Below are 15,006 nucleotides of genomic sequence, written 5' to 3'. Positions count from 1 at the left end.
AAGGGACTGGGTGGGAGACAGATGGGGTGAGGGGGACTCGGATGGGCAGAAGGGACTGGGTGGGAGCCAGATGGGGTGAGGGGGACTCGGATGGGCAGAAGGGACTGGGTGGGAGACAGATGGGGTGAGGGTGGGGGGCACTTGGATAGCAGAAGGGACTGGGTGGGAGACAGATGGGGTGAGGGGGACTCGGATGGGCAGAAGGGACTGGGTGGGAGACAGATGGGGTGAGGGTGGGGGGCACTTGGATAGCAGAAGGGACTAGGTGGGAGACAGATGGGGTGAGGGGGACTCGGATGGGCAGAAGGGACTGGGTGGGAGACAGATGATGGGGTGAGGGTGCGGGGCACTTGGATAGCAGAAGGGACTGGGTGGGAGCCAGATGGGGTGAGGGGGACTCGGATGGGCAGAAGGGACTGGGTGGGAGACAGATGGGGTGAGGGTGGGGGGCACTTGGATAGCAGAAGGGACTGGGTGGGAGACAGATGGGGTGAGGGGGACTCGGATGGGCAGAAGGGACTGGGTGGGAGACAGATGGGAGAAGGGGCATGGAGCTGGAACTGGGGTCTGAAAAGTGAGCAGGAGGGAGAATGGGGTCATGCCTGGGGCAAGGGTGGATGGGAGAATCAATGGATCTGGAACTAGGGGCAGCCGCAGGTGGGAACTGGGAGCCGAAAAGAGGGGGCAGTGAGAGAGGGGGGATAGATCCTGGATGGAATGGGGAGTGAGAGGGAGGGCAGACCCTGAATGGATGGGAGGGCAGAGAGGCATGGATGGGAGGGCAGGGCCCAGGGAGAGGACAAATTGCTGGAAGGGGAGGGGAGAGAGGATTGCTGGCTATGGATGGAGGAGGGAAGGGCAGAGAGGGACAAGGATGGACATGGGGGCCCAGGGAGAGGACAAATTGCTGGAAATGGAGGGGAGGGGAGAGAGGAGGATTGCTGGCTATGGATGGAGGAGGGAAGGGCAGAGAGGGACAAGAATGGACATGGATGGGAGGGCAGGACCCAGGGAGAGAGGAGAAATTGCTGGAAATGGATATAGAGCAAGAAATGAAGAAGAAAGGAGAAAAGTAAAGAAATAAATGGAAAGGAAGCCCTGGAAATGGAGTTAAGAGGACAGATAGCAGCAGAATCAGATACTGGACCAGCATGATTGAAAAAAGAAAGTCACCAGACAACAAAGGTAGAAAAAAATTATTTTATTTTCATTTTAGCGTTTGGAATATGTCCACTTTGAGAATTTACATCTGCTATCTTATTTTGCAATGTATAGCAATTTGTTTCTAAGAATATTGCTGACAATTCCTTTCAGTGTGGCAAGTGGTGAGCGATCATTTTCATGGGGGGGGGGTGATCATTTTCACGGGGGGGGGGGGGGCGCCAACTGATAGTCTGCAGGGGGGCGCCAGAGACCCTAGGCACGGCCCTGGTACTGGAGGTTAAGACTGTGAGCATGAGCGAGATGCATTGGTAGAACTGAGTGTGGGCATCAGGACTGGATATCAGGGAGTACGTTTCAGGTTAGCTTTAGAAGAGCTGAATGTATTCATAGGATCATGAGGAATGAAGCTGATCATGGTGGAGGTGATCCCAGTTGTACAGTTAATATACTAATCCTTCCTCTCTCTCTCTCACCTGCCCTCCTTTCTTCCCATTCCTTTCTCCTATTTCTCCCAATTTTTCTCAGTTCTTCTCATACCCTCTGCCCCTCTCTGGCACTGCATTGTGTTTCTCTTGCCGAAGTCCCTCTGTAACAGTCAGTGTTTCCTTTCCTCTCATATTCCTCTGTCACTCTGTCCCTCTTTATGGCTCTTCGGACAACCTTCTCTTCATGCGGAGCTCTCTCCCTCTGATCGTTTATTTCCCTCTCTGTATGGTTCTCCCTCAGTGTGGTCCTGGTGGATGTCTGATCGAACTGGCCCAACAACTCTTCATCATCATGGTTGGGAAACAGGTCATCAGCAATGTGCAAGAGTTTGTCCTTCCGTAAGTTGTACCCTAAACTACTGGTGGTAGAGGGTTTGAAGAATTTCTTTGGTCTCAAATCCCACCCATGGCATGGGATTCATTGGATTGCGATTGTAGATTGGATTATTAAGATCCTTAAAAATCCTGGAAAAGTGGTGTAGCGTCCAGCCATAGATGTCACTGGTTGTCTTATGTACAAAACGTGCTTTTCTTTATTTCCTTGGAGACCTCTTTCTCCTGTCCTTTCCCTGTTGGCGCAGGAAGCTGAAGGCCTGGAGACAGAAGCGGAAGTTGGCGAAGGTGAGAGGCTCTCAGATCTCCCAAGAACCCAAACGCTGGGAGGAAGACTACGAACTCATAAAATGTGAAGGCCTCTTTGAGGAGTACTTGGAGATGGGTGCGTTAAAACCACTGCATGCATTAATATACTTGCAAAGATACTGGAATCCTGTAATTAGAAACAGAAGATTTAAGAAGTGTCTTTTCCCTGCTTTATTCTCTTGGTTAGAGTAAACTTTTGCAGTGGCATTTGTGCTTCTGCTCAATAAGTATACCTCCCAAGAAGAATCACTGTAAAGAATAGTGTAAGACTGCTGGTTGTAGGGGAGCTCAGTTCCAGCCTCCCTCCAGTAGGTAGTGCTATAGGGAACGGTGCAGGAGTGCTGGTTTTAGGGGAGCTCACAGCTACTGCAGTTCCAGCCTCCCCCAGTAAGTAGTGCTATAGGGAACGGTGCAGGAGTGCTGGTTTTAGGGGAGCTCACAGCTATTGCAGTTCCAGCCTCCCTCCAGTAGGTAGTGCTATAGGGAACGGTGCAGGAGTGCTGGTTTTAGGGGAGCTCACAGCTACTGCAGTTCCAGTCTCCCCCAGTAGGTAGTGCTATAGGGAATGGTGCAGGAGTGCTGGCTTTAGGGGAGCTCACTGCTACTGCACTACCAGCCTCTCCCAGCAGGAGAAGCTGTAGGAAATGATGCAGGAGCACCAGGGATAGGGGGAACTCAGAGTCCTGCAGTTCCTGTGCCAGGAGGAGGTGGTATATGAAGTGTTGGCAGTGGGATTCACAGTTCCTGCAATACCCAGCCTTTCCCAGCAGGAGACGCTGTAGGAAATAATGCAGGAGCACCAGGGATAGGGGGAACTCAGAGTCCTGCAGTCCCCGTGCCAGGAGGAGGTGGTGTGTGAAGTGTTGGCAGTGGGAGAAGTTTCTTAGGATACAATTTCTCTCTCTGTTTTATACAGTTCTTCAGTTTGGGTTTATCACCATCTTTGTCGCTGCATTTCCACTGGCACCACTCTTTGCTCTGCTCAATAACTGGGTGGAGATCCGTTTGGATGCACAGAAGTTTGTCTGTGAGTACCGGCGACCTGTAGCGGAGCGGGCTCAGGACATCGGAGTCTGGTTCTTTATTTTGGATGCTTTGGCGCAAGTCTCTGTAATTGTAAATGTAAGTGAAATATGTTGTGATCACTGATTTCAGTCTCTTCCTGTGAGTCACGAGCAGAAAACGTTAGATGGCAGGATTGGCAGTAACGTCAGAAAGGCTGTTCCCTTTTCATTCTGTGCTAGGGACTTGCTAAATATCTGCCAACGATCAATATGAATCTGCTTTTGGCTGTTTCAGTTGATTGTAGAGGGCGAAAGCCAGATTGAAGTGGATCAAGAATAGTTTGAAATGAAAGAAAGTCAACAGAACGGTGGTGAAGAGCATGTTCTAGTATCTTGGATAGGAAAGGGAGGAGGGAGATGGGGCGATAGAAGGACAGGTTGGGTCCAGTGAAGGTTTTTTGAGGAGTGGTGTAACTACGACATGTTTGAAGGCATCAGGAGCAGTTGCAGTGGAAAGTGAAAGATTGAGGATACGAAGGGATGACAGTGGGAGAAATAGTGTTAAGTAGATGGGTGGGAATAGGATCAGAGGAGGAAAGAAGATGAGGGGAGATATGATTGAGGTCTACAAATCCTGAGTGGTGTTGAACGAGTAGAAGTAAATCGATTTTTTTACTCGTTCCAAAAGTACAAAGACCAGGGGACACTCAATGAAATTACATGAAATATTTTTGAAACAAATAGGAGGAAATATTTTTTCACTCAATGAATTGTTAAGCTCTGGAACTCTTTGTGGTAACAGCAGTTAGTGTATCTGAATTTAAAAAAGGTTTGGACAAGTTCCTGGAGGACAAGACCATAGTCTGCTATTGAGTCAGACGTGTGAGAGGTCATTGCTTGCCCTGGGATTAGTGACTTGGAATGTTGCTACTCTTTGGGATTCTGTCAGGTACTTGTGACCTGGATTGGTCACTGTTGGAAACAGAATACTGGGCTAGATGGACCATTGGTCTGATCCAGTATGACTATTCTTATGCTCTTATGTTCTTATAATCATTTGTCACCAACAAAATCTCAGTTTTAGACATATTGAGAGTTAATCGATTCTCAAACATCCAATGAGTCAACTCATCCCAAAATTGTTTGTAACTGGGCAACCATAACAGGGACCGGCTCCATCAGTGACACAAAAAATTGGATGTCATCCACATAAATGCGGTTTGCCAATCCACACGCTTGTAACACGCAGCAAATTAACGCCAGATATACATTAAATAATGTCCCTGACAGAGCCGACTATGTGCAGCTATCCGTGTTTCACTCAGAGGGTGTTGGTGCACACACAAACCAGTGGGGGGGGGGGGGGGGGGGGGGGGGGAATCCTGCTGGTCTATCAGGGGATCCTGCTACTGAGACTGGTGCAGACACAGACAGGTGGGGTTTGGGACTCCTGGTCTGTCAGGGGATCCTGCTACTGAAGCTGGTGCAGACACAGACAGGTGGGGTTTGGGACTCCTGGTCTATCAGGTGATCCTGCTACTGAGACTGGTGCAGACACAGACAGGTCGGGTTTGGGACTCCTGGTCTATCAGGGGATCCTGCTACTGAGACTGGTGCAGACACAGACAGGTGGGGTTTGGGACTCCTGGTCTATCAGGGGATCCTGCTACTGAAGCTGGTGCAGACACAGACAGGAGGGGTTTGGGACTCCTGGTCTATCAGGGGATCCTGCTACTGAGACTGGTGCAGACACAGACAGGAGGGGTTTGGGACTCCTGGTCTATCAGGGGATCCTGCTACTGAGACTGGTGCAGACACAGACAGGTGGGGTTTGGGACTCCTGGTCTATCAGGGGATCCTGCTACTGAAACTGGTGCAGACACAGACAGGAGGGGTTTGGGACTCCTGGTCTATCAGGGGATCCTGCTACTGAGACTGGTGCAGACACAGACAGGAGGGGTTTGGGACTCCTGGTCTATCAGGGGATCCTGCTACTGAGACTGGTGCAGACACAGACAGGTGGGGTTTGGGACTCCTGGTCTATCAGGGGATCCTGCTACTGAAGCTGGTGCAGACACAGACAGGAGGGGTTTGGGACTCCTGGTCTATCAGGGGATCCTGCTACTGAGACTGGTGCAGACACAGACAGGTGGGGTTTGGGACTCCTGGTCTATCAGGGGATCCTGCTACTGAGACTGGTGCAGACACAGACAGGTGGGGTTAGGGACTCCTGGTCTATCAGGGGATCCTGCTACTGAAGCTGGTGCAGACACAGACAGGAGGGGTTTGGGACTCCTGGTCTATCAGGGGATCCTGCTACTGAGACTGGTGCAGACACAGACAGGAGGGGTTTGGGACTCCTGGTCTATCAGGGGATCCTGCTACTGAGACTGGTGCAGACACAGACAGGTGGGGTTTGGGACTCCTGGTCTATCAGGGGATCCTGCTACTGAAGCTGGTGCAGACACAGACAGGAGGGGTTTGGGACTCCTGGTCTATCAGGGGATCCTGCTACTGAGACTGGTGCAGACACAGACAGGTGGGGTTTGGGACTTCTACTGGACTATCAGAGGATTGTGCGACTGAGACTGGTGCAGATACACAGGTGGGGTTTGGGACTCTTGCTGGACTGATAAGAGATCCTATTACTGTGGCTGGTGCTGACTCACACAGGAAGGAACTGTCAGGGGGTCAGACACACACAGATGGGGCCTGGGATCCTGCCTGGCTGTCAGGAAGTCCTGTCACCAAGGCTGGTGCTAGCACACATAGGCGAGGACAGGGACCGGGACCCGTGCTGACACATGCACAGCTGGAAGCTGGGGTACTTGCACATGTTCATATGCTTTTTCACATATATACATAATATAGCAGCTGAATGATAATAAAATGTTTCTTTATAGATATCAGCTCTTTGTTTTTTGTTGTAGGGAGTCTGGACCTTAATCTTTTTTCTTTCTTGTTACTTAATAAAAGTCGATTCCTTTTTCTGTTCCCCTTTTCTTGGTTGCTAGTGAGCCATTACAGATCGGACTGCCTGCTTGGAGTGCACTGACCCTTTCTTTCCTCCTCTGCCCCTTTCTCCACCAGGCTTTTCTCATCGCCTTCACCTCAGACTTCCTTCCTCGCCTCCTCTATCGGTACGAGTATGACGGGGAGCTCCATGGATACCTGAACTTCACACTGGCATATTCCCCTGAGTCATTTGTAGCCACAAACCACACCATGTGCAGGTAGGAGAGACTGGGGAGGGGGAGGTGAGACCATTGTTACAGTTGGAGTACCTACTTAAAGATACAGGTCGGCTGTGTCTCAGAGGGGAGCAACGTTTCATGTAAAACACATGAATGAGACACGACCTGACAACCTTCCGAAAGTTATTAAAGACCTACTTATTCATAAAGGCGTACAATAAAGATTCCCCATAACGATCTGACTTCCTAATTATTCCAATCACAACTATTAAGGACCCCTCCTATCTGTTCATCCTAATTACATCCTCACGACTGAATATTATATCTTGTCCTGATATCATTATGTTATGTTATGTCAGGACCGTGCCTAGGGTCTCTGGCACCCCCCTGCAGACTATAAGTTGGCGCGCACGTGCGCCCCCCCCGGACTTTTAAATTTACCTCCCTCCGACGTCTGCGCAGTGTCAGTGAAAGCGCTGCCTGTCTGACGTCTCTCCACCAGCCCAGCCTTCCCTTCGCTCGTTCGTTCCCTCTGTGTTCTGCCTTCTTCTGACATCATTTACTTGAGGGCGGGACACAGAGGGAACGAACGAGCGAAGGGAAGGCTGGGCTGATGGAGAGACATCAGACAGGCAGCACTTTCACTGACGCTGCGCAGACGTCGGAGGCGGAGCGAGGTAAATTTAAAGCGCCGGGGATGGAGGGGAGCGGAGGAGTAAGGTTTTTTTTTTTTTTTAAATACAACGCGACGGCGATCAGTCTCAGGCTACTCAGCCTATGTGTTTTATTTCAGCTGTCATGTGACTGGACTCAATTTCTGTCTTTTCTCCATGTTTGTCTATCTTAGTATTGATAAAGTGCTTGGCAATATATCTATTAACATTTTTTTAGATGTAATTAATTACTTGCCATTCCAAATCCAAGCTTAAGGCAATAAATATAATGGGTATGGTAGGTATTTGATCAGGAATCTGTCATTTGAGACTGTGAAATACTTTTTGAAAATCCAGATACACTTCAACAACCTGCTTTCCCTTATCATCACATTTATTAACACCTTCAATAAAGATCTAACAGATTAAGGCAAGATTTCCTACTGCCAAACTCATGCTAGCTCTGCCCTTTTAAGCCATTCTTTTCCATATGGCCAATGATTTTGCTTTTCAGAATAACTTCTACTATTTTGCCCAGCACCAATGTTAAGCTGTAGTTTCCTGGATCACCCTTGAAGCCCTTATTCAAACTTGTTGTTACATTGGCCTTCCTCCCATCCTCAGGAATTGTACTATAGATGATTTTAATAACAAGTGATATATTGCTAGTATTACTCAGCAGTTTCATTTTTGAGTTCTTTCAGGACTCTCGGAGGTGTGTACCATCTGGTTCTGGTGATTTCTTACTCTTTAGTTTGTTAGTTTGCTGTGTTGTTCATTGAGTCAAATTTTAGTTTAGGATTACTGGATAGTTCCAGGTGTGTGCCTGATTTTCCTTGAATCTTCTACAAGGAGAAACTGGAATCCTTAGGTGCAGTGGGGCAAAACCGGGACCAGCTATGCCTGGAGCTCTTTACTAAGCTTATTTCACTCTATTTCCAGACTCAGAGTTTCTGTGTTAGGCGGCTGCCTGGAATCACTCTGTTTATGACAGCTAAAGCCAGCTTACATCTGCAGAGATAAAAGGCTTTCCCTCCAACACATGCACACTGCAGCTCTAATGCTGTGGTCTAATAACATAAGATTCCTACATTTAATATGAATCCTTCATTTCCAAGAAAACATGTGAAATGTATAACAATTTTGTGTAGGAAAGTCCTGGTTCTATGTAACTTGTGGCTGAAGTGGACTCCAGACCTAACCCCTGGTTTCACTTACCTTTTTCCAGGTACAAGGCATTCCGGGATGAAAATGGGAACTACACTCTTTTTTACTGGAAACTGCTGGCCATTCGTCTGGGGTTCATTATTGCATTTGAGGTAAGATTTATTTATTAATTTATTTATTACATTTGTATCCCGCACTTTCCCACTCCATGCAGGTTCAATGCGGCTTAGTAACAGGGGTTACAGAGTATTGATAAAGAAGAAAACATAGTCTAAGTATAGTAGAATAATAAAGGAGATCGGTAGGTAGAGATAGGTAAGGGTGAAGGGAGAAGAAGAGTTATAAGTAAGGGTAGGTGAGCACGGAAGGAGGGGTAGTGGAGGCGGGATGGGGCATGAGCAAGGGGTAGGTGAGCATGGGGAGGGGCAGTGGAGGTGGGAGGGAGAAGGACACTGGATAAGTATAGGGAAATTTGTAGGGAGATGTAGTTAAGATGAATTTATCACACCCATATTTTGCCTGAAAGTGATTTACACATTAGCAATGACAATTTATGCTCCCGTGTCATCAAAAGTACCATATTATGCAGTAAAATTTAGATGCACACAGCACCGATGATCCTCATCCCCTCATATTAGGTGCCATTGTAGTCAATACGCTGAAATCTTCGGCCCAGCGTGCGGCGGTGGCCAAAAAAGCAAACAGGATGCTAGGAATTATTAGGAAAGGGATGGTGAATAAGGCCAAGAATACTATAAGGCCTCTGTATCGCTCCATGGTGTGACCTCACCTTGAGTATTGTGTTCAATTCTGGCTTCTGTATCTCAAAAAAGATATAGCGGAATTAGAAAAGGTTCAAAGAAGAGCGACCAAAATGATCAAGGGGATGGAACGCCTCTCCTATGAGTAAAGGCTAAAGAGGTTAGGCCTCTTCAGCTTGGAAAAGAGATGGATGAGGGGCGATAAAATTACTACTACTACTACTACTACTTAGCATTTCTATAGCGCTGCCAGGGTTACGCAGCGTTGTACAAGTTTAAACGTGGGAAGGACAGTCCCTGCTCAAGAGAGCTTACAATCTAAAGGTAACAAACTATGTAGTCAGTGTAGGTATCATGAATGGGGAAAAGTAGGGTTCATTTAGCTTTCCTCTTTATTTTTGACGTTGGGATATATTTTGCCTTTCATAAGAGTGGAAAGGTGTAAAACATGTCCTTTTGTTGCAGACATATTGCTGATAACCGGTTTTGTGTTGACCACCTGTTCCTCCACCTGGCTATTAATTCTGGAAAGCAGATGGGCAAATATCCTCTAGTGCCTTGTTTGTTTAAGAAATCCAGAGCGAGACTCCAGGTTGACATAAATACATTTATTAACACATGGCAATGCTTTCCCTGTGAAGCTTTACCTTTGACCTCTACTTCATGTTTCTCGCCCTCCACCGAGCTCTCATTTCATTCTCTCTAACTCCCCTTGCTCAGCTCTACTAATCTCTTCGTTTCCTCTCCTGAGCCCCCTAAATCCATCTCTCACCCCATCACTGCCTTTCCTTTGCACCTCTAGCTCAGTGGCGTAGCCAAGGGTGGGCTTGGGTGGGCCCAGGCCCACCCACTTTGGGCTCAGGCCCACCCAGTTCCAGCATAGCTATAATGTGGCTGGCAGGGATCCCCAAGCCCCACCAGCCGAAAACTCCCAACAACTGTCCCTCCTGCATACCTTGTAAATAGCAGATCTTCACCTGCAGTGAGCAGTGACTGATGCATACTGCTCACACCGGCCCCATAGCCTTCACTCTGATGTATTCTTGCCTAGGCGGAAACAGAAAGTTGCATCGGAGGGAAGGGTATGGAGCCAACATCAGCAGTGTGTATTAGTTGCTGCCTGTTGCAGGTGAAAATCTGCTATTTAAAAGGTATGTGGGGGGAGGGGGGAGAATGTTTGACAGACCATAAGGTATGCAGGTGAGAAAAGGAGAGACCACATCATCTGTGGGATGAGGCGGGGTTCTTCTGCCCACCCATCTTGGGCCCAGGCCCACCCAAAATTGGGTGTCTAGCTACACCCCTGCTCTAGCTCCTTCATGTACCTACTCTCCATCCTTTACCCCTTCTGGATTTCGCTTGAACCTTTCAAATGGTAGCTCAAGGTGCAGTAGGAATCTCCTTGTGCTCAAGGGGTTTACACTGAAACAGCGAAAGCTAATAACGTCTGCTAATGCTATTTGTGTGGTCCCACTGCATAAAATAATACTAATTCAAACTCCTCTTATTGACTTATAAGTGCATTCACTCTGCTGCCCCTCACTACCTCTCCACCCTCATCTCTCCCTACACTTCTTCCCAGGAACTCCGTTCACTAGGCAAATCTCTCCTAATTGCACCCTTCTCCTCCATCGCTAACTCCAGACTCCGTTCCTTTTGTCTCGCCGCACCTCATGCCTGGAATGGGCTTCCTGAGCTGTTACAACTAGCTCCATCCCTGACCGCCTTCAAATCCCAGCTTAAGGCCTACCTGTTTGAGGCTGCTTTTGACTCCTAACTTGTCACTTACTCGTAACCTTTATCTTGTCCTCCTCTCTTCAATACTCCCTTTCCCTATGTTTCCTTCTGTCTGTCTTACTCTTATTTATTTATTTATTGCATGTGTACCCCACATTATCCCACCTTTTTGCAGGCTCAATGTGGCTTACAGGGTGTTAATATGGTATAGTCATTACATAATCTTAGATACAGTCAGTAATAAACTGGAGGTAGAAAAGGAATTAGTTAGAAGGTGTTAGGTAAGGTCGTGTTAGAGGTGTTTTAAAGCGTTTGGGTGGTATACGGAGTAATTTGTTTCATCAAGGATTATTTTTGTAGGCCTTGTTGAAGAGAAATGTCTTCAAAGATTTGCGAAAGCTGGTTAAGTTGTCCGTGGTTTTCAGGGTCATGGGTAGTGCGTTCCATAACAGTGTGCTTTTGTACGCAAAGGTAGTAGCGTATGCCTGTTTGTATTTAATTCCTTTACAGCTGGGGAAGTTCAAACTGAGGAACTTGCGGGCTGATCTTCTGGCATTTCTGGGTGGTAAGTCTATTTGGTTCAGCATGTAGAGTGGGGCCTCTGCGTGAATGATTTTGTATATGGTCGTGCAGATCTTGAACTCAATTCGTTCCTTGAGCGGGAGCCAGTGCAGTTTCTCTCTTAGGGGCTTTTCGCTTTCGTATTTGGTTTTTCCAAAAATGAGACGGGCTGCGGTGTTCTGGGTTGTTCGGAGTTTTTTAATGGTCTGTTCTTTGCATCCTACGTACAGAGCGTTGCAATAGTCCAGGTGACTTATCACTAGTGACTGTACTAGGGTGCGGAAGACGTATCTTGGGAAAAGGTTTTATTCTTTTGAGTTTCCACATCGAGTAGAACATTTTTTTCGTTGTGTTCTTCACGTGGGTATCAAGTGTGAGGTTTTGATCAATAGTGACTCCCAGAATTTTCAGATTTTCTGAGATGGGGAGTGTGCAGTAAGCTGTGGTTATGGTAGGGTAGTTGTTTGTGTTGTATTGGGAAGTGAGAACCAGACATTGAGTTTTTTCCGCGTTCAGTTTTAACTTGAATGATCCTTATTGGTCCTGTCTGTCTGTCCTGATTTAGATTGTAAGCTCTTTTGAGCAGGGACTGTCTTTTCTTCATGTTCATTTGTGAAGCGCTGCGTACGACTGGTAGCGCTATAGAAATGATTTATAGTAGTAGTAGTAATTTTGCTCACACCTTTTTCAGTAGTAGCTCAAGGTGACTTACATTCAGGTACACTGGGTATTTCCCTATCGTAGCTCTAGCTGTAAGTTATACTTCATGCCAAGTGAGTTGCCCAAGGGCACAGGGTGCATCGGTGGAATTTGAACCCTAAGCCTCCCTGGTTCTCCTGCTGCTGCTCAACCACTTGGCTACTTCCCCACTCCTGAATGAATGGGATTAGATACTGCAGTCCCTGGTTCTCGGTTCTTAATATTCTTTATTCTACATGGGAGGATCCCTTTCCTCATGAACCCCAGCTGCCCCTCGTATCTGTAAATACATTTTCTGCTGCTCCTTGGCTGTTCCTTCTGTGCCACTGAACTACACAAACAGTGTTTAGGGCCGGTGCAGTCAACTGGAGGAGGAGTAGCCTAATGGTTAGTGCAACCTGGCCTCAATTTCCACTGTAGCTCCCTGTGACCTTGGGCAAGTCACTTGACCCTCCATTGGCCCAGGTACAAAAAACTTAGATTGTGAGCCCCCCCCCCTAGGGACAGAGAAAAGTACCTGCATATAATGTGTACAGATAGCACTGCATACATCCTAGTAGCACTACAGAAATGATTAATAGTGCTTCCATTGTCTAAAAAATGGCCCTGCAGATGGATTAACCTCTGAGTCTAGGGACAATGTGATATCTTTCCTGTATGTTCCACCTCTGAGGTGGCTGCACTTTCAGTGACTGGATTTAAAGCTTGCTGAAGTGATCTGTGAATAATCAAATACTGAAGCTACTTTATGTCTTTTCTCTTCCATTTCCTTTTTCCTTCTGTTTGGATTCTCCCCTCCCTCACCCTGGATCTTCCCACATCGGTTCCTCTGATCAGCATGTAGTCTTTTTCAGTCTGCGCTGCATAGACTGGATGGTCCCAGACATCCCTGAATCCGTGGAGATCAAGGTAAAGCGGGAACGCTACTTGGCAAAACAGGCGTTGGCTGACAATCAGGATGTTCTTCTGACGGTGAGTCGAGATTCCGAGTCCCCAGGTGAGTGTGGACCTTCTGAGTGTGTGTGACGATATCTGTGTAACCACTAAACAGACTCACGGTACATTGGAGGGAGACACCTTTATTCCAAGCCTCGAATCTCGCTTGCGTTAAACCACTAATGAGCACCTGAGAATTTCCCGCAAGCAGGATAAATGTGTTTCTCATTCTCAGTTAGGTTTATACAACAGGCCTAAAATTCATATTCTTTTAATCTAAATATTTCTGCATCCGTAACTGTATCAGATTATAGGTTTAAAACCAGACCTTTTCCTGGAGCTGTAGTATCTCTAGCAGTAGACTAGGTATCTTCTAGGAGAACTCCATGTCATGAAATTTAGATCTCCCCAGTCCTGAGCTTTGTTACTCATTTTGTTGTAGGATCTAAGAGTATATGAAGAAAGACTAAGGAGGCTAGTAGGGCTTTTCAGCTTGGAGAAGAGACGGCTGAGGGGAGACATGATAGAGGTATATAAAATAATGAGTGGAGTGGAACGGGTGGATGTGAAGCGTCTGTTCACGCTTTCCAAAAATACTAGGACTAGGGGGCATGCGATGAAACTACAGTGTAGTAAATTTAAAACAAATTGTAGAAAAATGTTCTTCACCCAATGCGTAATTAAACTCTGGAATTCATTGTCGGAGAATGTAGTGAAGGCGGTTAGCTTGGCAGAGTTTAAAAAGGGGTTGGACAGTTTCCTAAAGGACAAGTCCCTAGACTGCTACTTAATGGACTTGGGAAAAATCCACAATTTCGGGAATAACTTGTATAAAATGTTTGTACGTTTGGGTAGCTTGCCAGGTGCCCTTGACCTGGATTGGCCGCTGTCGGGGACAGGATGCTGGGCTCGATGGACCTTTGCTCTTTTCCCAGTATGGCATTACTTATGTACTTATATAATCCCAGTACACCATGATTTGAAAGACCTGGCATCTAGTTTGATACGCAGCCAGTGGGAAACATAAATAAAAGCACGCTGGGTTTGCTGCTTCTTACTTAGAGAAAAGTGTCAGCAAACCATGAGAGGACCATAAGATGAGATGAGTGAAAGCTCCTGTTCTGTAAAGAATTATTTGAACTATTTTCCATTGGTTTCTTCTCTGCCTGTTGAAATCTTTCTTTGAATAAAACTTCTGCTAGGTAAGCTCACTGCATGGACTGAGCTCTTGAAAGTAGTATCTCTTGAGTAGGTTTGTTTTGCACAGACCATATGAGCAGGCATTCTAAATAGTCCTCGGACACACACCAAGCCTCCACTGTATGCAAATCTATCTCATGCATGTTCATTGTGGGTATCCTGAAAACCTGACTGGCTTGGTGTGTCCCGAGGAATGGGTTGAGGACTCTTGCATAAGAGAAATAAACTTCAGCTCTAAAGCAGGGTGTAACACCCCAGGGACATATGGGAAAGTCTCACTTCACAATGTCCCCATGTCACCTGGAGTGTACCTAATTTGATAGGGAAGGACCCTACCACTCTTCTCCACAATCCTACCCCTTTATGGGGTTACTTGAAAAATGGACATCTTCCAGAGGTAGAAAGGAAGGGCTATGATCGAAAAAAAGGCTAAATGAATTAGAGTATCTACTAAGGAAGAATTAAATTTTTTCTGCTTCTTAAAGGGTGGTATTTAGGTTAAAGCAGGATGATGATGATAGAGTTATGATGTTTTAAACAGACATCCGTCGAGAACCTCTGTTCATTTACAGGCCTGTTGTATAAACGATACTGACAAGATTTCCCATAGTGAACGCTGTTCTATGAGATGCAGACTGGAGGCCATCTTGGATATTGCCAAGCTACAAAATATTTCTGTACAGCCGGAAGTTCTAGGAATCACATCACAATAGGTTATGCTTAGATTTCATAAGAACATCTTAACATAAGGTTTGCTTTCACTGACAAACCGACTTTGTAAAATACGACTTTCTGTTGTTCGT

General features: G+C 46.7%; 1 protein-coding gene across 1 annotated transcript in view; it reads left to right on the top strand.

The window, feature by feature from the left end:
- The window catches only part of LOC115482434 (anoctamin-7-like), a 53,564-nt gene that overhangs the window by 33,954 nt on the left and 4,604 nt on the right, over positions 1-15,006 (top strand). Inside the window, exons 15-20 of the mRNA XM_030222180.1 lie at positions 1,891-1,988; positions 2,231-2,367; positions 3,208-3,413; positions 6,386-6,528; positions 8,371-8,461; positions 12,905-13,064. Coding sequence (XP_030078040.1) covers positions 1,891-1,988; positions 2,231-2,367; positions 3,208-3,413; positions 6,386-6,528; positions 8,371-8,461; positions 12,905-13,064 — 835 coding nt within the window. The remainder of the gene's footprint in view (positions 1-1,890; positions 1,989-2,230; positions 2,368-3,207; positions 3,414-6,385; positions 6,529-8,370; positions 8,462-12,904; positions 13,065-15,006) is intronic.

Source organism: Microcaecilia unicolor, chromosome 13, assembly GCF_901765095.1.
Source record: "Microcaecilia unicolor chromosome 13, aMicUni1.1, whole genome shotgun sequence".
In the NCBI taxonomy this organism is placed as follows: Eukaryota; Metazoa; Chordata; class Amphibia; order Gymnophiona; family Siphonopidae; genus Microcaecilia; species Microcaecilia unicolor.
This window is presented reverse-complemented; position numbering and strand designations above follow the sequence as displayed.